Source organism: Narcine bancroftii, chromosome 4 (assembly GCF_036971445.1).
Source record: "Narcine bancroftii isolate sNarBan1 chromosome 4, sNarBan1.hap1, whole genome shotgun sequence".
In the NCBI taxonomy this organism is placed as follows: Eukaryota; Metazoa; Chordata; class Chondrichthyes; order Torpediniformes; family Narcinidae; genus Narcine; species Narcine bancroftii.
Window position 1 is genome coordinate 191,139,019 of NC_091472.1, and position 22,454 is coordinate 191,161,472.

The following is a 22,454-nucleotide window of genomic DNA, read 5'->3' on the forward strand; positions in this document are numbered from 1 at the left end:
TTGAGTGAAACCCTGGGCGTCAGTTGTAAATAGCTGTGTGCTATAGGGATGGACATTCAGCTTTTGTGTGCGGAGAAAAGAAAGAAAAGCTGCCTGATCCCTGACATGGGAAGCCCCGTGCCTTTTTACAAGGTCTGGATCTTTGCAAACTGCTGACGGACACCAGGCTGTGAAAGACCTGGGAAATGTAGAGGGAAATGTTTGGGATTACATGGTCAACTTCTCTATTCATCCATTTGCGATTTGTTCATTGGATTTGTCAGGGAGTCGGTTAATGGACAGTTTCTAAAACCTGAACTGATCAGCTCTTCATAAGAGGCACTAATCCATGACTAGCTCCATTCTGCTTGGAACTGTTTTCTGGAGTCCACTTAAGTCCTTACCGGTCCCTACAGATAATTGTGTGTTTCATTGATTTGTGTGTTCTATGCAGTTCATTATTTTGGCATATGGAAACAAAGCTTAAATTTTTAAAATCTTACTCTGGGATATAATCAATACCATTGTTGTCTTGGGTAACTTTAACCTTTATGGGTAGTGTGGAAGTTAACCCTTGGTTGCCAGCTCCTGTTGTACAACTGTGGCCTTGCTTAAAGTTGCTTTTGAATTTGATTGTTTATTTTTAATATTCTGTGACCATAGTTGGTAAGTGTGTAAGTCAAGCTCAGAGCCTCATTGATTGCATAAAGCGAGGCACTCATCGGTACCAAGAGATCACTTAATGTTGCACAGATACTTTTACTCTGACCTCAATCCATTTGCCATTGTGCATTGACCAGCTTGCAGTCTTTCTGTGAAGTTCATTTTTGCCTGAAATCCATCATTCTGTGTTAGCTTCGTCATAAACAACAAAGTCACTCTAAAATGTGCACTGCAGCTCAAAATGAGAAAATAACCAATAAAATCACTAAGAGTAAGGAAACCAAAGCTGTTCAATGCTGAAAAGATCGCAACAAAGTGCAGAACTACTGGAAGTTTTGGTGCTGGTTTGCCAGCTGTTGTGAGATGAGATCTGTTGCACAGCCCAATCCTGTCATTCAAGTCCCGCAAAAGCTGATGAGAGATTGTGACTCAAATATTAGGCTGCTTTTCCTCCATGATCGATGATGGTGGCACAGTTGGCTTCTTGCAGCGTTCCTGACTTTGGTCTTCTAATGTTGAAGCAATGCCCAAAGATGATTTTTTTAGTCTGGCAACTGTAAACTGGGTTAAAAGATGAGATATTTCAGGGTATTTGTGTAGAGTAAATAGTTAAGCTGGTCATTGCAGTTTTAGGAGCCATGCACAAAAAAAGTTAGAAGTAAGTGACTGTTGATGGCCTCGTGGAATCGAGATTGATATACCCATCCAGGTGATTGATCAGATGGCACAGTTCACCGGCACTCATTTTTCCTCGAATTACCGCACTTGCAAGGATTTGAGTAATCTTTCCAAAATGCCCGTCAACCCTGATTAAAAGGATTTGTTCCAATTTTTCTTGCTACGTTTCTATGATCAGCAAATAGCTGAGCTGTGAGTAACTTCCTTGAATTTTTCTTACGACCTTTTCCCTGCGACAGCTTCAGCCCGGCCACGATATGAAAATATTCAAGTGGCTTGGGCCGTGCCCGGCAAGCAGCAGGGAACCCACAAGATTGATTGGAAAGGCACATGTTCCTTCACATCTTGGTTTCTTTCCCGAATTAACTTCATGGCAATCCGACGGTTTGACTGAGTGATTATTGGGCATCAGTCTGCTGTCATTGCTGCGATTTGTTTGCCAGTGTAGGCCCTCGGTCTGCACTTAATGGACCTGTCGCAAATGATCTAATGTAAATCATCGTAATGATTGAGGGTATAAATCTTCAGTAATTATTCTTTTATTTTCCAGGTGGTAGCACTTAGTAAAAGAAGCAAGGAGGCTGAAGCTGCCTTTCTTAATGTTTACAAGCAATTAATAGAAGCACCAGGTAAGAAGACATTTAGATATTGATTCATCTATAATAATAGCTCTTCTTAGGTGGCAGAATGTCTGCGCAAAAACCATTTTTATGCATTATTCAGTATTCAACTGGGAATGTCGAACTTGCATCATTGAAACATATTGGTCTGTGAGTCCTGTTCAGCATACTTTGCTGCCATTTAATAGGTTTTGGCACGATGATCATGTCAGATAACAATGTGTGCAATGGAGTAGCCTTGGTTTATAACAGCACATGATGTGAAGTAGCGTGCCGACAATGGAGCCCACAGACAAAGCTGTCTTGAACTGCCAGCACCTCAGGTTAGTGACAGGTAGACTTATCAACAACAAAGCAATTTATCTCCAATCCTAATTGTGTTTCAGCTTTCAAATACAAATCGTGCTGAATTTAAAATGACAGTCGCGAATCTTGGCTATAAACTACTTGAGAACTTCTAATAACATTAAAATGAGCTTTTCCCTTTTTGCTCCTTTTTAAGATGCTCTTTCTAACCTTAGTAACCAAGCTTCGGGTTATTGGCCTAATAGCTCCTTGTGTTTTCCCCATCTGTTCTTGTCTGAAAGGAAGCAAATGTCCTTGTGCTCTGCCTGCCACGTTAACATCACAATTAATGAAAGCTTATGTTGCGGCCGTCATTTACTTTAATGCATTTGGAGCATAATCTGGAATCCTGAACTTCATTCTTTGGGAAATGTACTACTGTTCTTCCTCAGTGTTCCAATAGTGCACTTTGAATCTCCTTGCACATCAAGGGGAGGTGAGCAGCTGGTATGAAATAATCCTCCCACAAGCATGCTAAAAGTGTTCATGTTGAGTAGTATGGAGGAGGGGCGGGAATCATCAAGGAAAGGGTTCAAGGCCCCTAGTGCAGTGTGACATCATAAGAACCAGGTCCGGCTTCACAGTCTTGTAACTCACTCTGTCAGTAATTACATTTTTTTACAGAAGGCCACTTGCAAGCACTTGCTTGACAAGTTGTAATGTTCTTCTGAATTTTACACATCTTCATTCGCTGTTGTCACCTTGAAAGTTTTTATTATAAAGATGAAAATAACAAATACTGAGAGAATGCAAGGACTGATCTTAATTTAGCAAATATATGATCACAGTGTCTGTACGTATGTAGTAATTAAAGTATTAAGCCTAGATTCCTTTTAAAATTCTTCATAATGGTGGGAGTAACTAAAAAGACTGCTGAAATGTTCAAATACCATAATTAGTGTCAGAATTGCGGGGAGGTGATAAGTGAATTGCTGGCTGTAAATTACTGCCTTCTTTTCTGACTACTGATTTCTCCATTATAAACTTGCGATGAATCATCCACTTCGCCTCACCACCATTTATACCCGTTTCTCTGCCTGGCACTTGTGTTTGCAAGCCCTCCAGCTGATAGCCGTGCCTTTGAGGTCCCTGTGCAAAGACCTTTTGAGAAGGATTTGTCAAGTTGACAAGTGTCTGCAGAAGGGACCAGAGCCATAAATGACCCATCAACATGAAGGATTGAAGGGCTGTGGAGACTTTGTGCCGTAATTTGAAACTCGAGGAGAGGATGTGCCGGGGGGGCTGGGGGGGGGGGGGAGGGGGGGAGAGAAACAGCCGTGTATATTTTGCAAGCTGCAATGGTGAGATGAATGAATGTTGTGTTGTATCTTAGATGTTCACCAAAAATAACATCTGCGGCTGTGCCCTGGGGAAAACTTGGTTTTTAGAATAACTGTGAATAACTGTCTGTAGATGCAAGGATTTTGGCTGAAAGCATGGAAGTTTTGAAACAAAAATCCTTCCCGGGCCGGCAATTTTGTTGTATTCCATAGGATTAGCCGTTTAATTTTTTTTACCGTGGAGGCTCCAGAATGTAGTCTCACCATCAATTTCCACCTACACTCAGTGGCACAGAATTGAACCCTCTCTCACATCCAACCTACAGACAGGAGTTTCTGCAGCGGGTGTTTCAGTTTTGATGATTGTTTGCATGCTTTGATGTGGATTGAAGGGCTTTGATGTTTACTTAGTTTGCACCACTCTACTTTAAGTTGTAAATCTGTCCATTTGCAGCAGTATTTCACACAAATCACCAACCGGGGCATGAAGTGCATTTTGCTGATAACTTGTTTCGCGTCATGACCCTGCTTCTCTCCAGCTCATGCTCTTGAGTAGGATGGCATTTTTAGTAAATTGGCCCACAGCTTCCCAGCAAATTAAACATTTAGAAACATTTTGTTCTCAAGAATGATTCAAAAATACATTTTCTTAATTTTGATAATTTACAGATGCAAAAAAAAAACTGCTTGACTAATATTTAGAGCTTAGCAAATCTGGTTTAGTTTTGGGAAATATTGTAAATTGGGATTTGCCTCTGATGTTCAAATGTGAGGCTTTTTTTGGTTCTTGCATTGAAGAATAGGCCTCCGGTGTGCAGGACCGAACCCAAGCTTAATAAATAGGAACATCTAGTACGTGTAATCCCACGATCTTTGTGGAAGTGAACCAATAAAAGACTCGGTAGCTAGCACAAGGCCAGACACCAATTATTGAGCTACTTTTACTTCACAGCAAGTGAGCAAAGCAACAGTTATGATCAGCACCACGAAGTTCAATCAGTGCGGCTTTGCCTTGTCTGATGATATAACATAATAACCACACTGCACTTCCCCACATCAATGACATGCTTGATTGAAGCAAAATAATTTCTTACTTTCCACCTATTTGTCGGACAGCTGTATTATTTTAAAAGAAGAAAAGAACATTTAACCCCGTTCATCATGCTCAGTGAACAACTCATAAATCCTCCTGAATGCTTTGGGGTTGAGCGAGTTGAATATTGCATAATGCCTTTCATAAAAAATTATCAACCTCAATTTTTAAACTATTCACATTGAAGCTTCCGGACCCCGTGCTTTGATGTGGGTACACTTTGACACAATATTTAAAATATAGTTCTCCACATAAAAGATAGTGGACACAGGCCACGACATCACAGGTAAAACTATCCCCACATCTACTGGGAACAATGCCGTCGGAGAGCAGCAGCAATCATGAAAGACCCACACCACCCAGCACACGCACTGTTCTCGCTGCTTCCATTGGGGAAAAAGGTGGAGGTGCCACAAGACTCCCACCACCAAGTTCAGGAACAGCAGCTACCCCTCCACCATCAGACTCCTCAATGACAAACTCAGAGACTCTTTTAAGGATTTTTACTTGTGCACCTTATTGATTTTCTTTTTGTTCTCTCTGTATTGTACAGTCAGTTTGTTTACGGATCTTTGTTTCTTTACATGTTTTATGCTGGGTACAGTTTATTTTTTTTGTACTACCAATTAACGGTAATTCTGCCGCACCCACAGGTAAAAGGAATCTCAGTTGTATGTGAAATCATGCAACATAACAATTACAGCACGGAAACAGGCCATTAGGCCCTTCTAGTCTGCACCGAACCAAACACCCCTTTCTAGTCCCACCTCTCTGCACAATGCCCATAACCCTCCATCTTCTTCTCATCCATATACCTGTCCAACCTTTTATTAAATAATACAATTGACTCCGCCGCCACTATTTCTCCCGGAAGATCATTCCACACGGCTACCACTCTCTGAGTAAAGAAGTTCCCCCTCATGTTACCTCTAAACCTCTGCCCCTTAATTCTTAACTCATGTCCTCTTGTTTTAATCTTTCCTCCTCTTAACGGAAATAGTCTATCCACATCCACTCTGTCTATCCCTTTCATAATCTTAAATACTTCTATCAAATCCCCTCTCAACCTTCTACGCTCCAAAGAATAAAGACCTAATCTGTCCAATCTCTCCCTATACTCTAGATGCTTAAACCCAGGTAACATTCTGGTAAACCTTCTCTGCACTCTCTCCACTCTGTTTATATCCTTCCTATAATTAGGCGACCAGAACTGCACCAACGTCTTATACAATCTCAACATCACCTCCCAACTCCTATATTCCATGCAATGATTGATAAAGGCCAGCATACTAAAAGCCTTCTTCACCACCCTATTCACGTGAGTTTCTACCTTCAGGGAACGATGTACCGTCACTCCTAAATCTTTCTGCTCTTCTGTATTCCTCAATGCTCTCCCATTTACCACGCATGTCCTATTCTGATTCTTCTTACCAAAATGAAGCACCTCACACTTATCAGCATTAAATTCCATCTGCCATTTTTCAGCCCACTTTTCTAAGCAGCCCAAATCCATCTGCAATCCTTGAAAACCTTCTTCATTATCCACTATTCCACCTATCTTAGTATCGTCTGCATATTTACTAATCCAATTAACCCCACCCCATCATCTAGATCATTAATGTATATAACGAACAACAATGGGCCCAATACAGATCCTTGAGGCACACCACTGGTCACTGGCCTCCAACTTGACAGACAATTATCCACTACCACTCTCTGGCCTCTCCCTTTCAGCCAATGTTCAATCCATTTGACTATCTTAAAATTTATACCTAAAGACTGCACCTTCCTAACTAACCTTCCATGTGGTACCTTATCGAAGGCCTTACTGAAGTCCATATAGACAACATCCACTGCGCTACCCTCATCCACATTCCTAGTCACTTCTAGTAATAAATCTGACATCTAGATAAAAGAATTATTCCAAAATTGAAATTTTCCAAATTTAGTTGAGTTTAACTTTACAGCAGTGGTTCTTAACCTTTTTCTTTTCACTCACATGACACTTTAAGTATTCCCTATACCATCGGTGCATAGAACGGTTTCAGAACTCCAAAGGAAATGGGCCAATGGCAGTTTTTCTCAAGCAAAATATTTGGAGTCCTGAAACCATGCACATAACAAGTCAATGAGGTATGATTAAAACAGTGCTTTTCAAACTTTTTCTTTCCTCCCACATACCACCTTAAGTAATTCCTTACTGATCACAGAGCACTGATGGCATTGAGATTACTTTAAGTGGTATGTGAGTGGAAAGAAAAAGGTTGAGAACCATTGATCTACAGCATAACCCTTGGGAAATATTTAAAGCCTGACATTTTAATTTCTGGTTCATAGGTTCAAAATCCCATAGAATATTCTTGTCTTCTTCCATTTTCCTAGCCACAAATAGATTGGGCTACATCAGTAAAGGTGAAGAATCACTTAATCAGTTGAAGGAAATTTTATGTAATAAAAGTTACTGGAGATTGATGTAATTATTGGAATTCTGCTTATCTTCGTAGAAGTAATTACAGGGCTATTAAGTATATGAAAATGAATATGACCCAATTTAATAATTTCTTACCTGCCTCTCTCATTCTCTATTTTTTTAAATATTTTTTTAATTTTCCATCATTAAACCAGGAGAACACATCACTGACTGTTACAGAGTATCTTCCAGCGATCTGCGTACATGTGGTAATGTTTCTCCTCTTCCCCCCCCCCCCCCCCACTCCCCAGGGAGAGGAGGAAAAGTAGAAGTAACAAGAGAGGAAAAAGAGAGAGAAGGAGAAAGGAAAGAGAGGCTGGGTGTGGTGTCAGCAATGCCAGTACATTGAAGCTGTGGAGCCACCCCCTTCTGGAGCTACTTTTCTTATCCATCTATCGGTAAATCGCTATAAGTCTTGCCTCTCTCATTCTTACTTTCTCATTTTTCCCTTCCTTTATTGCTCAGTTTTTCATCCCCTCCAATATTATTTCTCATAATTTGTCCAATTTTCCTTTCCTGTTCTTTTTTCGCTCTGTGCTTGATTTTCTGTTTTAGCCCTCCATTTTGCACTCTTCCATGAAATTTCTTTGTTTCATTTTTTTTATTCATTAAATCAGTTCAGCCATGATCTATCCTGACAGCACCTTGTTCTCCGCTCTTTGTCCCACTCCCTGCCCTCTCTCTTCTCATTCATTCTGTTATTATTACAAAACTGCATTGATCTTCATCACAGGGACAAGTGGTTTCTCCGTAACCTGCCCAACTCTATCCCATGGCTCCATCTTGAGATCAGACATAATTTCCGCATTTCAACTTCTGCAATTTGTCCTGTCCTCTGCACCCTTAAGGCTTTTTTAAAATTGTCCCAGCCATTTTGTCACTTCCCATTCGACTAAGATGGAATGTCATGTTGTTTCGTTCTGTAAGGATCCAAAATGAGTTGTAGAGTTGGGGGGTAGGGGCAGGTGGAATTTGAGCCAAGTGTGGAGGTTGGCACTTTTATCCCACCCCAATTTATCCACATTCTTGAATAATGAATAATAAAATCCGACTCGCCTGATGCACCATCAATAATCACAAAAAAGGCTAACGGGCTTTTAATAACTATAGACTGGAACAGCCGTCAACCTCAAGGCAGAGTGGAATGGGGAGCAGGCAAAGGGCTATGGGTAGGATCAGTCTCGGGAGGCCGGTCCAGCCAATCACAGCATAACAGTGGTTTACCACATCACCCATACCCAAAACCAGGATAATTTGCTAGTTTTTTACTGGGTTAAATGAACAAGATAACAAAACCCTTTTTTCTTTTAAAAAGGTACAGAAGAGCCTTAGGTTGGTTAACCAAGCTCAATGAAAGAACACAAATTAATAGGGTGATTTGCAAATTTTCGCCTTAACTGGAGAACTGCAAAGAGAACAAGTTACAAGGTTACCCTAATTCTAGCCATATAACTAAATTGTATTTTGCAGTGCATTCAGACAAGTTGCCTTGGTTATTGGGGAGAATCAATTTGTTATCAGTTGACTTGCAATGAACCTTAACAATATTACTTTGCCGAGCGGTCAGCATATCAAATCTTTGCCACTTCCAGTCGGTGCTCTGATCATTTCAGTTCCATTCATCCCTGGTCTGTGCTTGTGCTCAACAGCTGCATTTGTACATTTGCAATGTGTCTTGTTTTCACAATCAAGGTGAAGCTCAGTTGGCAAATCCTGCTGTGAGGAGGGGATTAATTCATGCAAAGTTCAGTTATTTCCTTATCAATATCTCCTCCCATGCTCTGCCAGCGCAGAGCAGTTCCAGCTGCGTGGGGGATTATGGGTAAGGAAGATGGCCATTTTGCCCATGGATCCCGCATTGAGCTGCGGCGAGGTGTCCGAGCAGCCCCGAAGGCCGGAGCGGCCCAGTGAGGGGCCGACCTGGGGCATTCTGAGTTGATCGACCCGAAGTTATCAGGAGCACAGAAGCCGTGGGTCCTTCCGCGGAGGCTGCTACTTCCAGTCAGGAACGGCAGGTAATAAACACGAGGCTGGAGCGTCCCATGTCTTGGTGACTGGGAATAATAAACCTCAACGTGGTGTGGTGTGGTTTGCAATCGAGGGGTCTGTTGGGGGGAGACCTAGGGGCCCAGGTGGGAGTTAACCCCCTGGTTCACATCTAATAAATTTCAACGCAATGTGTGAAATCTACAAGGATATGTTGGGCGGCACAGTTGGTTTAGCGGTCAGCGGCACCCCAATTGTGCATGAACGTTCCCCAACTGTCAACTTTATGTGCAAATTTTTTTTAACGGGGATGCAATTTCATTGCTTGCCATAGATGCTATTTTACCCAGACACACAACTGCATCCATGTTTTCTTTTGACCATAGCCTTTACTGGAAGTTGCACATTTCACGAAAGTAATCCAAACAGCTAGGTGAGAATAAATACTTGCTTAAATCAAGCTAGTATACCTTTAATTTTCTGAGCTTGAATTTGAGTGCTGCAAACTCCAGGTAGTTAATTTTTAAGGGTAAAGACTCTTGCAGATATATAGTTACTGACACACCAGCTATGGCAGGGAGTGCAGGCCATTACAGCCTACAAAGCGAGGGTGAACACTATAGAGGGCTGTGGTGCTTCATTACCCTATGAGCTGAATAGCTTCTACGCCTGCTTTGAAAAGAATAACAACAATGCCTACTACAATCCCCGAGAAGTCTGAGGACCCTGTAGTATCTGTCTCTGAGGCCGACATTAGAACATAGTTCAAGAGGGTGAACCCTCACGAGGCATCAGGCCCTGACAGTGTACCTGGCAGGGTTCTGAAAATCTGCACCAACCAACTAGCCGGAGTGTTCATGGACATTTTCGATCTCTCACTGTGGCAGTCAGAGGTTCCCACCTGCTTCAAAAGGGCATCCCAGTACCCAAGAAGAGTAGTGGGAGCTGCCTCAATGACTACCTCCCAGCTGCACTAACTTCTACTGTGATGAAATGTTTTGAGAAACTGGTCATGGCCAGAATTAACACGTACCTAAGCAAAGATCTGGTCCCGGTGCAATTTGCCTATCGTCATAATCGCTCCACAGTAGATGCAATATTGCTTGCTCTCCACTTGGCTCTGGATCACCTCGAAAAAAGTAATTCATACATAGTCTGCTCTTCATCGACTACAGCTCGGCCTTCAATATTTTATTCCCTCAGTGCTGGTCAAGAAGATACAAACTCTAGGCCTCTGTACCATCCTCTGCAACCGGATCCTTGGTTTTCTCATTGGAAGACCACATTCAGTACGAATTGGTAACAACCTCTCCTCCTCACTGATCATCAACACAGGTGCACCCCAAGGATGTGTTCTTAACCCACTGTTCAATTTGTGTGGCCAGGCACAATTCCATTGCTATCTGTTTGCCGATGACACCACAGTTGTCAGCAGAATCACAAACAGCACTGAGGAAGCGTTCAGGAGAGAGGTAGATCAGCTCGTTGAATGGTGTAACGACAAAAAGTGTACTCAACGTCAACAAAACCAAGGAGATGATTGTGGACTTCAGGAGGAAGTCAGGGGGAACACAACCCAGTAATCATCAAGGAACTTCAAATTCCTGCATGTCAACATCTCCGAGGATCTGACCTGGACCCTCCACATTGATGCAAACACAAAGAAGGCCCGCCAGTGGCCATTCTTTGTGAGGTGTTTGAGGAGATTCGGTCTGTCACCAAAGACTCTCGTAAATTTCTACAGGTGTACAGTGGAGAGCATTCTGGCTCATTGCATCCCAGTCCCCCTCCCCCTTCGTCTCTCCTACCCTCCCTCTCTCCTCTCCCTTCCTCTCCCCTTCCCCTTCCCCCTCCCCCCTTCCTCTCCCCTCCCCATGTACTGCCTGATATGGAGGTCCCAACTCTCAGGACAAGAATAAACTCCAGAGGGTTGTTAACACGACCTGTGACATCACAGGCACCAGACTTCACTCCATCAAGGAGATCGACATGAGGTGGTGTCTTTAAAAAAAAGCCTCTATCCTCAAAGGCCCCCGCCATTTAGGCCACTCTGCTACCATCGGGGGGAGGGGGGAAGCCTAAAGATGAGCAGTCAGTGGCACAATGACAACTTCTTCCCCACTTCCATCAGATTCCTGAATAATCAATGAACCAAAGGCACTGCCTTACTTTTTGTGCACATTTATTTTTATATAATGTTATAAGATGGTTATGATATAAATGTTTGCACTGTGACGCTGCCACAAAACACTGAATTTCATGACTTGTACATGACAATAAATCCTGATTCTGACATTGCATGTGTGCTGAGTGGTTACGGTCGAATGGCCAAAGGCAAACCCTTACCAGCTGTGTGCTTCTGGTGAGCTCAAAATTGGATCTTGACCAGAAAAGGAAAAGCCTCTTGTTTTTTTTCAGCTGCTGAAACCAGCGAATGCTGTGAATACTCAGCAGGTCGGGCAGCTCCTGTGGAGAGAGAAGAGTGGAGTTAACATTTCAAGTTGATGACCTTTCATCAGAACTGACTTGATGAGTACTTCCTGCAATTCCTGTTTTTAGGACACAAAATATGTATTACAAGCAGAATTAGCTATTTGGTCCCCTGCTCCTGCTGGGCTATTGAACGAGGTCATTATTTACTTTTCTTACCCTCGGCTCTACTTTCCTGAACGACGTACACCAAACTCCCACAAACTCCTTGTATATCCCCATTCGCTGTAAGTGCATTAAGACATGCCAACAAATCTCATATGGTTTCTCTCTTGCAAGTTATCAGTGAATTGCTGCAGCCCACAAAATATACTGGTTAATTTCTGAACCAGGCTACAAATAATTCCATGAAACCATCCCTGGAGGTAGATAATTTAATCGCAGCCTTGCCTCTCTCCTCCCCGTCCCCCTTCATCTCTCCTACCCTCCCTCTCTCCTCTCCCTTCCTCTCCACTTCCCCTTCCCCCTCCCCCCTTCCTCTCCCCTCCCCATGTACTGCAGACATTCATGCTTTAATGGAATGAACCCACCCACTTGCTACCACGTGTACTGTTCACATTCCTGCGAGGACTATCCTATTCATTAGACATGTGGATTGTGTTCACATGGAGCTTGCAATCAATCTTTCTCCCAACAGGAGCTGGTCCTTCCGGGACCCAATGTGGGGCCAGTGAATTAGTTGCTTCTTCCCTCTGTGCCCAAGGTCCTTGGGGACCAAATCTCCATCTGCTCACCATGTGTTGATTTGGATCACCCCCCCTTAAACAGTTCAGAAGAATCCCAGTCTGAGCTGCAGATTTCAGTACCTTCAAACAAAAGGGAACTGGAAAGTGTGGTATTCTAATTCATTACTAGCCACATGCTGTCAAGTCCATAAACAAATGTTATGGAAACCACCAAAAGTGATTGGATTAATTTATGCTTTTATTATCACATCACTGTGCACATGATGTGCATCATCAAGGGGGTCACAAGACTCTTTGATGTTTCTTGAGAGCTCATGCCTGCTTTGAACTTGTTTTAAAGAGGCCAAGCTCAGCAACTCTGCTGTATCTGGTGTCAAAACGCAGAAATGTTGGAGGAATTTAGCTATCGTCCGTCGGAAACGAAAGATACATTACTGACGTTTCAGGCCTGAGTCCTTCCTCAAGGATGTTGTGAGACCGGCTGAGTTCCACCAGCACTTTTGTGTTTTGACTACAGATAGACCCCAACTTACCACGTTCCCCCAACTTACCACGTTCCCCCAACTTATCACGTTCCCCCAACTTACCACGTTCCCCCAACTTACCACGTTCCCCCAACTTACCACGTTCCCCCAACTTACCATGTTCCCCCAACTTACCACGTTCCCACTTACAATATTTGTGAGTTACAATGGGCAGAAATCTGTACTTTCGATTTCGAGTTCCGATGTTTGCCCGGACTTGCGAAACGCGACACAGTGATGCTCTCCCTGGCCATCCCCACATCCAAGGTCCTGACGCCCAGACTGCCCGTGCATCGGAGCTCCCAATTGCCAGTCCTTTCCCCGCCACCCACGCATCTGATTCCTACTCACCATCATACGATTAATCTTAGTGCAATGCTTCAAATATTCTTCAAACCCAGTGCGCTTTTTTTTTTACAGTGTAAACCAGTGGTTCTCAAACTTTTTCTTTCCACTCACATACTCTGTGATCCATAAGGAATTGCTTAAGGTGGTAAATGAGTGGGAAGGGAAGGTTGAGAATCACTGCTCTTGACCCAATTATTACTGAAATATTTTGCTTGAGAAAAATTGGCATTGGCCCATTTCCTTTGGAGTTATGAAACCGTGCACATAACGAGTCAATCAGGGACGATTAAAACAGTGGTTTTCAAACTTTTTCTTTCCATGTACATACCACCTTAAGAAATCTCTTGCTAATCACAGAGCACCGATGGCATAGGAATTACTTAGTGGTATGTGAGTGGAAAGAAAACGATTGAGAACCAACCACAGGTGTAAATGGGTTTTAAATAAAGGTTTTCAGCGTTTAAATTTAAAAAAAACAGTAGAGGGCGCTATTGTTTTAACTTACGGTGATTTCACTTTACAATGCAAGCCCTAGAATGGAACCCCATCATAAGTAGGGGTCTTCCCTTATGATCACAGCATCTGTGGATTTTTGGCTTTTACTCCTGTGTCTGGAGGCCTAAATAAATTTTAACACCGCTCTTTCGTGTTTCTTCTCACTGCATCTCCTCTTTGCCAGCGCCTGCCCCCAACATCAGCCCTTCTTCTTGATCTGTGATCTGCTGGATTTTCAAGTTGAGTTGAATTAGATGAAAAACCTCTCTGCTTGTGGAGACAATTAATACCACTTCCATCTTGCGAGATGTCTCAGGCCTCGAGAGGGATTGAATTTGACTTTCAGGGAAAGCCTTGCATTTTTCTGCTCTCCCACCATCTCCCCTCCTTGGTTGTTTTGGGGACTTGGTGAGTCATCTGGAACTGAGAAAGCACAAGCACACTTTTTTTTAAATGAGGGTGTCTGAGATCAATAGCAAACTTTTGGTGTTCATCTGTTAATTGGACCCAAGTGGCTTTAACCATAGTTTGCACATGTAACAAGTGATTGTGAAATGTGACAGTTGATTCAAATGGATGTCATTTGGTTGCTCGTGGTGACCGAATTAGGTAGGTTCTGTTTTTATTACATGGGATAATGAGATTTTTATCTGTATTGGGGATTAAAATTTGAGTATGTTAATTTTCTTTGAAAACTGTAACCATGGCCTTGATTATTATTCATAAATGCACAGGCCTTATTTAAATATTTTCATTTGCTTTAATCCAAAACATGTCGAAAGCAGAGGACACAAAGGCAGCGCAAGATAGCCTGCTAAAGGTGTTTGGGATATGAGCAGACAATTGATCTTTAGCAGTGCAGCGTGGGATGCATCAGGAGGCTCGGGTAGCATCAGGGGTCAGCAATTGGCGAGGACAATTCTGAGCTTGGGGATGTGGGTCTGGAATTCAGCCAGATCAGGGAATACAAATTTGCTGTTTTGCAAAAAAAAAGGCAGATGTGTTTGTCCCGGAAATGAATTCTTTTTGCTTAATCTTGCCAAGGGAAGAGACTGACTAACACAGAGAAATGTTTGGTTTGTCCATACAGATGTATGTAGTTTAAATAGTTCCCAGTTCAGGAGTGGACGGTGTAGATTCATTGGGTTATAAACCATCATTGTGTCTAAAACTCTGGAGCCGAGTTGTAGTTTTACTGAAAACATTCAACCAGGGTTGTGAAATCACTTATTTATCAGGTGTGAAATTGTATTCCAGTCTTGGGATCAGCATGAAGTTTTCTTCACCTTCCTTTTATGAATGATCTGGCCTGTTGAGGGTGACCTCACCGAAAAGAGAATGTATTGGCTGGTGTCCCTATTTTCAGCTCCAGATCCTTGCCCTCTGCCTTGGTAGCCGCATACTGCTGCGCAGCGTTACTATCCCGTATCGGTCAGGTTGTACGGTATCCTGCTGCATTGGATCCTTCTCTGACCGTTCCTGCTCTTCTTCCCACCCCCCACCCCCATCCCTACCTCCAGCCCCAGCCTCGGTCATGCCTCAGTGCAGTCTCTCATCAGGTGGCAGAAGCAGTGATAACTACTGGACAAAGTTGACCCCAAATAATTAAATACTGTCTGTGAGTATTGTTTCAGGCCTCTGACATGTTGCTTTGCCTCTAGCTCCAGAAACATTCCTGAAGCTACTTTTGTGGTGGTAGGGGAAAAAAAGAATTGAAATTCCATTTCACTCCAATGTCCTCAAACCACTGATAAAGAGTTTATTGTCGTATGCATTGCACGATGTACATGTGCACTAAAATTCTTACTTGCTGCAGCCAAACAGGTAGTTCATTGATAAAGACTACAATAGAATATGTAATTTGAATCAAAAAGAGACTACAAATGCAAAAGATGGATTAGGAATACATAGGAGCATAGCAGCTCCTGTCTGAGCAGCAGTTTGCCTTGCACAGCGGCAGATGCCATCTCACTGGTTCGACTCAAAACCCTTGGGACATCTGGATAGCAAAGATGCATACATCAGGATTGTCTACAGTTCTTCATTCAACGCTATCATCCCCTCAAAACTTATCAGCAAACTCGAAGAACTTGGCCACAATTGGATCCTCACCCCCAGACCCCAATCAGTACGAATTGGCAAGAAAATCTTCTCCTTAATCTCCATCAGCTCTGGAGCACCACAGGATGCGTACTTCACCCCCTGCTCTGCTCGCTTAATACCTACAAGTGCATGGCTCAGTATGACAACAACACCATTTACAAATTTGTTGACATACTTCCGCAGTGGGCTGCATAACAACGGGCGATTAGTCACCACACAGGAGGGAGATTGAAAACTTGGCTGAATGGTTTGGTTTTTAATGGCAACAACCAAATATCACCAAATCCAAGGAGCTGATTGTAGGGAAGGGAAAATCAGAGGTGTATGATCCAGTGATCACTGGGGATCAGAGGTGGACAGGGTGAGCAAATTTAAATCCCTGGGAGTCGCTATGTCAGAGGACCTTTCCTGGACCCAGCTTACATTATGAAAAAGGCACGTCAGCACCTCTACACTTCCTCAGGAGTTTGCAGGGGTTTGGTATGACATCAGGAACCTTGGCAAACTTCAACAGATGTGTAGTGGGAAGTGTGCTGACCAGCTGCATCACGGCCTGGTATGGAGGCACCAATACCTCTGAGTGGGAAAAAGCCCTGCAAAAGATATTGGACGCAGTCCAGTAACACAGGTAAATCACACACCCCCCCCCCCCCCCCCCCACCACCATCGAGTAAATCTACATGGAACGCTGCCGTCAGAGAGCAGCAGCGATCATCGGGGATCTACACCACCCATGACATGCTTTGTTCTCGCTGTTCCGATCAGGAAAGAGATATAGGTGCCATCAGGTTCAGGAATGGTTGCTACCCTTCCACTATCAGACTCCCAAACAACAGCCCCTTATTTGCACATTATTTATTACTAAATATTTTTTTCTCTATTTCCGCAGTCAGTTTGTTCACATTTCTCTTTTTTGTGTACATGTTTTTTTCATGAGTATAGTTTACACTACCGACAAGTAGAAATTCTCTCTGGAAAAAGAACTTGGGATTGTTTGCCTTGTCATGCACGAGCTCTTGACAAAAAAAATTTGAACTTTGATATTTACAGTCGTCCTGGTGCAAGAAGCAAAAGTGATTTTGCACTAGTGCAGAGAGACCTTTTGTGATGTTGGAGCAGTAACAAGGGGAGGTTGAAGAGACTGATGGTCGTTGGGAAGAAACTGTTCTTGAACCTCGAGGTGCTGGACTTTGGGCTTCAGTCCCTTCACAGTGTGAAGAGACTGTGATTAGGGTGATGGGGATATGGCTGGGAAAGCAGTCTGTGCTGGAGTTAAATCAACCACGTGTGGCTAAATGGGTTGATCAACATTTTTAAAAAAACGTTTTTTAATTTGTCCCAGAAAATAAGCAATTTACAAACACCTATTAAAATAATTTACAGCATCTCTGTAATTATTTTATCCAAATGTGAAGCTGCCCCCTTCCCCTCCCCATAGGCATTCCACCTACACCCACAGAGATCACAGCATAGCCCTGCATTCAGTGCACAAGCTGTACTCCGTGTACAAGAGGTGTCAGTTCCGATGCCCTGTTGTGCAGTGCCACAATAACATAATTGACAGTCAGGAGCATGAGTTGCAGAAGCAGGATTGGTGCGAGGACGAATTGCAGCTGGTCACATCTTTGTTGTCTGCAATGTAATGCCAGGGTGAAGTGAAATCTTCCTCTTTGCTTTATTTCCCACAATTGTAATCGGAATCAGTGCTGAGTTAATTCTAGTTTATATTCAAGGGTTAATTACAAATCAGCAAATTATAACCATTGCCTATGATAAACAAGGGTTACTTCTCAAATCACAGCTTAACTAAAATCCCATTGTGCAACTCTACACATGCAACAATAAATACTGAATGATGTGAACAATTGGGTCACTCTTTCCATATCAAGTTCTATTTGAATAATTTAATATTTATGAAGTGAAGTACTGTTCGATCTAGAGCAGCTTAGTGTGTTGGAATAAATTTATCATTTACTGAAGATTCAGTTTGATTATCATTCAGGCATTACTGAGAGTGACCACATTCTCACCCTATCTCTGACCATTTATTACAATTCTCAGGAAAGTTCCTCTGTTCATCCACTGGTCTGGGAAAATTCCGATTTTCCCCTCCTCACCAACCTGATAGCTGCAGAGTAATTTTACCAGCCCCACTATTGGCCAATTCAATATTGGCCGACCAGGTGGAGAGTATGAATTTAATCATGTGCTTCAAATTATCTGGATTAGCATCACTGCAGACAAAACCACTTGCATCATCCTACTAATAAATGACTCTCTATTATGTTTACAGATCTGCGCGGACTCCTTCTGTTTTTCTGTTTTGTTGAGAAAGTATCAGGTTCAGTGGGTTCAAAGAGAGATGAGTCTGGACACAAGGGTTTGCAATCAAACATAACTTTATATACACAACAGTTTATAAGGTAGCGTGGGAACGTATGCGCACAATTTTTAAGGGAGCGTGGGGACGTACGCACACAATTTATAAGGGGGCATGGAAAAAAATCATAATGGAATAAAACACATGCATAATTAAGAAAGAATGTGGGAGCAGATCGTAATGGGAAACAAACTGGGGAGAACGTTAAACAGTACACAATTATTAATTCAGACAGGCGATGCAGTAATTCACACCCTATAAACAGGAGTTATACACACCCTCCTCCAGACCCCTGAATGAGAGGAGGTGGATCTGGTATCACTGTACCTGCAGGGGTGTACGCATGCTCTCAGATCCCTGATCAGTTGAGAGGGGAAGCTCTACTGCCAGTATTGATCTATAGCAATACTAAGGCTCAGCTTCAGGGCAGTGTGCACCTTACCTGTGACCCTTCCAAGCAATGTCTGCAGCAGCAACTTTTCATGGAGTGGTGTCACTACAAGGTAGATAGGGGGAATGACCTTTGTGCTGGTGCTAAATACAGGAGTCTAGCTAATAAGGACATTAGGTGATTTGAACCAGCCAATGGCAAGGTGTGCACTGAAGCTTCACTTGCAAACAGTAACTTTAAGTGAAACAAAAGGTGTAACAAGTACTGACAGGTGGTGTGACTTCCGAATGAGTTTCAGGTGGGGAGGAGGCCACATCTCCTTCACATACATCTTCCTATATTTTTCCAAGTCAAAATCGCTTCTAAGCTCTAATATAAAAATTCTTGCTGTTCTAAGATGTTGGAATTCACAGTCGGAGTCATCTGTCAATGAAAGTAATTTCAACGTGTTTGCTTTATAACAATAGAGGAGAAAGTATCTGTAAATGTTACAATCTCAAGGAGCCAGGTCCATCGTGGGTACCATCTCCTAGCCACTGAGCTGCTACCAATGGCATAAAGGATCCTGATCAGTCTGGTCACGGTCTTTTCTCATTGATATCTTTGGGAAGGATGTGCAGTCCAGCATCTCTCGGTTCAAGAATAGTTTATTTTCCCCCAACAGCTATCAGGCTATTGACCCTTCCCGTACTTCCCGAACCTCAATTTGTTTTGTACTAACTGCAACTGTGTATTCTTTAATCTTTTATCTTTTTTTCCCCATTATATAGTAATTTAAAGTATTCTTTTTGTTTATTCATATGTTTTATGTATGCAAGCAAGAAGATTTTCAGTGTATTTGTACATTGACCTAGTGAATATGACAATAAACTCATCATCTCAATGTATGATGTGCAACATGGCGCCTCAAAGCTGAGGTTGACTTGGCTGCCTCATATGTTGTTGCTCTTCAGTTTAGTTGGTTGCAGCATTGATGGCTAAGTACGCAGGCAGAAAACTGCAGATCGCTCCCTTATCTTAATCCATTCCATTTGGTCTCTCGAATCACTTTTGTTTCAGTGGAGTTGAAGTTAAAACCTGCCAGAGTCCATTGCTGATGGCTGATACCCAGCATTGTTGGAATGTACCTGTCAGCACCGAACAAGGTTGAGCTAAATTCTTTCCTCATTACCTTCTTAAAAGGGCTTGGTTTGCATTTTCTGATTTTTGTCTCTAGATTTCCTGCCTGAGAGAATCCCATTTTCTGTTTTTGTACAGTCTTGTCCAAAAGCTGGCAAACATTTCCTTTTCTGATCCTCCCACCCCACTCCCCCACCCTCCCAGCACTCTTTGTTTCCCTAATGAAATGGATCATTTAATGATCAGTTGCCCAGAGTGGGTATTCTTCCTCTGCGCGTGTGCACAGACTACATCCCGCTCCCTCTCATCCTGCTTTCGTTTTGCCTGTGATTTTCCATGTCAGCCAAACTTTAATGAGCCCTAGTCTTCCTCTAGGCATTGTTGAGCTCTCTAATGACCTATTTCCTGATGGCTCTTCCCGTTAGTACAACTTTCTGCATCATTTTGCTCAAGTTTCACCACCACACTTTGCAGGCTTTTTTTTTATTTGCAGTTTCACTAAGTTTACAGAAGATGACCTTTTGAAGCTTAAGCTGTGGATCACCAAATAGATTGTCCTATCGTTTGACCTTTCTCTGCAGTAGGCAGAGCTTTATTTATGCTGAGGTGAATGTATTAGAATAACACTAGTGTGAATTCACACAAGCCTGTTTAACCAAGCTTGGAGCACACAGGAGTATAAATCATTATTTAAAGTTTGGCATTACAATCGAATGGCTTTCCTGAGCCTTTCAGACTGTTCCCCCCCCCCCTTCATAATTTAACAGAGTGGCATAGAGTGACTGGTGGGCGTCCAGCTGCACATCTGCCCCCTTTCTTAATCACTTCATGTCCATGAATCTTGAAGGGTTTTTTTGAGATACTTACAAAATCACATTGAGAAACTTTGTATTGTTTCAAACAAAAGAACTAAAGTAAAGAATTATTATCTTTTGTTGGTATAATGTTCTTGGAAACCAGGAAATAAGCTGAGGGCCAGTGAGTCTTGAAACTTGGGTCAGAGCGATCCTTAGTCTTCACAAAAATGAGGACTGTTGGAGGGACTCAGTGAGTCAGGTAGGATCCGTGGATACAAATGGTCCGTCAACTTTATCCCAAGGTTCTAGCATCTGCAGATTTTTTTTCTTGTTCATCCCTCAACAACAATGGTCGTGGTCTGTTGCTCACAGATTATTAATTACCAGGGCATATAGTGTGTGCAGCAGGTGAAATAACTTTCATTTATGTTGTACCTTTCCCAACTTCAGGATGTTGCAAGAGGTTGAGCAGTCCCTTGAAAGATCGTCACTTTCACATTATGGAAGGCTGTGGCTTCAGGCCAGTCAAAGGTGACCAGCAACTTTAGATACATTTTTTTTTCTTTTCCATCATCGTCCAGAAGACCTGTAGAGACAACACTGGCACTACACTATCTGTAACCACCTAAACCAGAATTTCCCAAACCTTTTAGCTCACAGAACCTTTTTGGAGAACACTTGGAAATCGCGGAGCGCCAATCATCAACCACAGTTTAAAAGCCCTGGTACATACACAAGCCTAGTAAGAGAATAAATAAACTCACCATTCTCCACGTTGATATCATTTGTTGCCTCTAATTTGCATTTAATGGGGTGAATGAAATTGTTTATTGACCTTTCAGATCTTCTGAATGTTGGGCGCAATATTAGATTGTTGTATCCTTAAGCCAGGAGCGGCATCAAGTCGGTTTCTGTATTTTGTTTTCGCTGTTGCATAATGTGAAAATTGTGCATCTGGTGCCTCTTTACTCTCGGCTGAGGTGAACCCAAGCGACAAATAATTTTTTTCGTACCTTCGTTTCTTTATAACACTTGATTTTTCCGATATCGGCGAAATCGAAGAAACTTCATGTAAAACGGTGGCACCTCAATAGTTTCTTCAGATGAATAATCCTGTCTCCTAGTATTTTTTTAATCCAATGATCCATGGTTCTAAATATTGCACACATGGAATATCAGTAAAATATGGCCAGCTTCACGCTGAAAGAAATTGGTTCTCATTGGTTGAGAGTGATGCGCAGGCCTGACATCTGAACTGCTGACATCAGGCCTCCTAACGCCATTTTGTTTTCTTAGGGTGGAGTGTCTGCTGCCGTCCCAGAACCAAACTGAATTAATGACTGAGATAATAAGCGATTTTAAATATAAACAAGTAGATCGTTAATATTCCCTGTCATTTCTTCTGCAGAACCCCTACACCTTTCCACGGAACCCAGTTTGGGAAACCTTGATCTAAACGAAACCGCTGGCCAGTGTAACAAGGCCCAAACAGAAATTAGAAGTGAGACTCTGACATAATAGTAGTTATAAAATCATTTTCTACAAGCAGTAGAGTTATGAGCAGCCCAGAGGTGCTCATTATAATGTCTGACCAATACCTCGCTGCTGCCATTGGCTATAATATCCTTCAAACCAATTTTATAGCAGTGTTTGAAACCTGTTCATTGTACGTTCTAGCATGGTTTGGTGCTATACTCAAGAAACAACAAGACAATGTTGCCCGTGAAGCCTCTAGCCTTTGTAACATACCTCTAAACATCTCCATTTTATTAGAGATTCATATATTAACGTTTTGTGTTTTCAATCTGATGAGATATATCTATGCATGACATTCACAGATTGGTTAACATATAGTTTATTGTCCTTTCAGTGGGAAAAAAATCCTCAAATAACATACAACTCAATGCGAAGCATCAGCTAAAGCCTTAAAATATAGTCATGTAAATTAATTTGCTCGTGTTGTATGATGGTAGCGCAGCTGGTCTCATTAGCATGCACATAACAAAT

At 42.4% G+C, this 22,454-nt stretch overlaps 1 protein-coding gene across 6 annotated transcripts in view; it reads left to right on the forward strand.

Annotated features, from left to right (window-relative positions):
* Positions 1 to 22,454, forward strand: part of cux2b (cut-like homeobox 2b) — a 392,464-nt gene that overhangs the window by 229,056 nt on the left and 140,954 nt on the right. For all 6 annotated transcript variants that reach the window (XR_011356280.1, XR_011356281.1, XR_011356284.1 and 3 more), the window contains exon 5: positions 1,871 to 1,949. Coding sequence is in view for 1 of the 6 variants with exons in the window: in XM_069933362.1 (XP_069789463.1) it covers positions 1,871 to 1,949 (79 nt within the window). In the remaining 5 variants the exon portion in view is untranslated. The remainder of the gene's footprint in view (positions 1 to 1,870; positions 1,950 to 22,454) is intronic.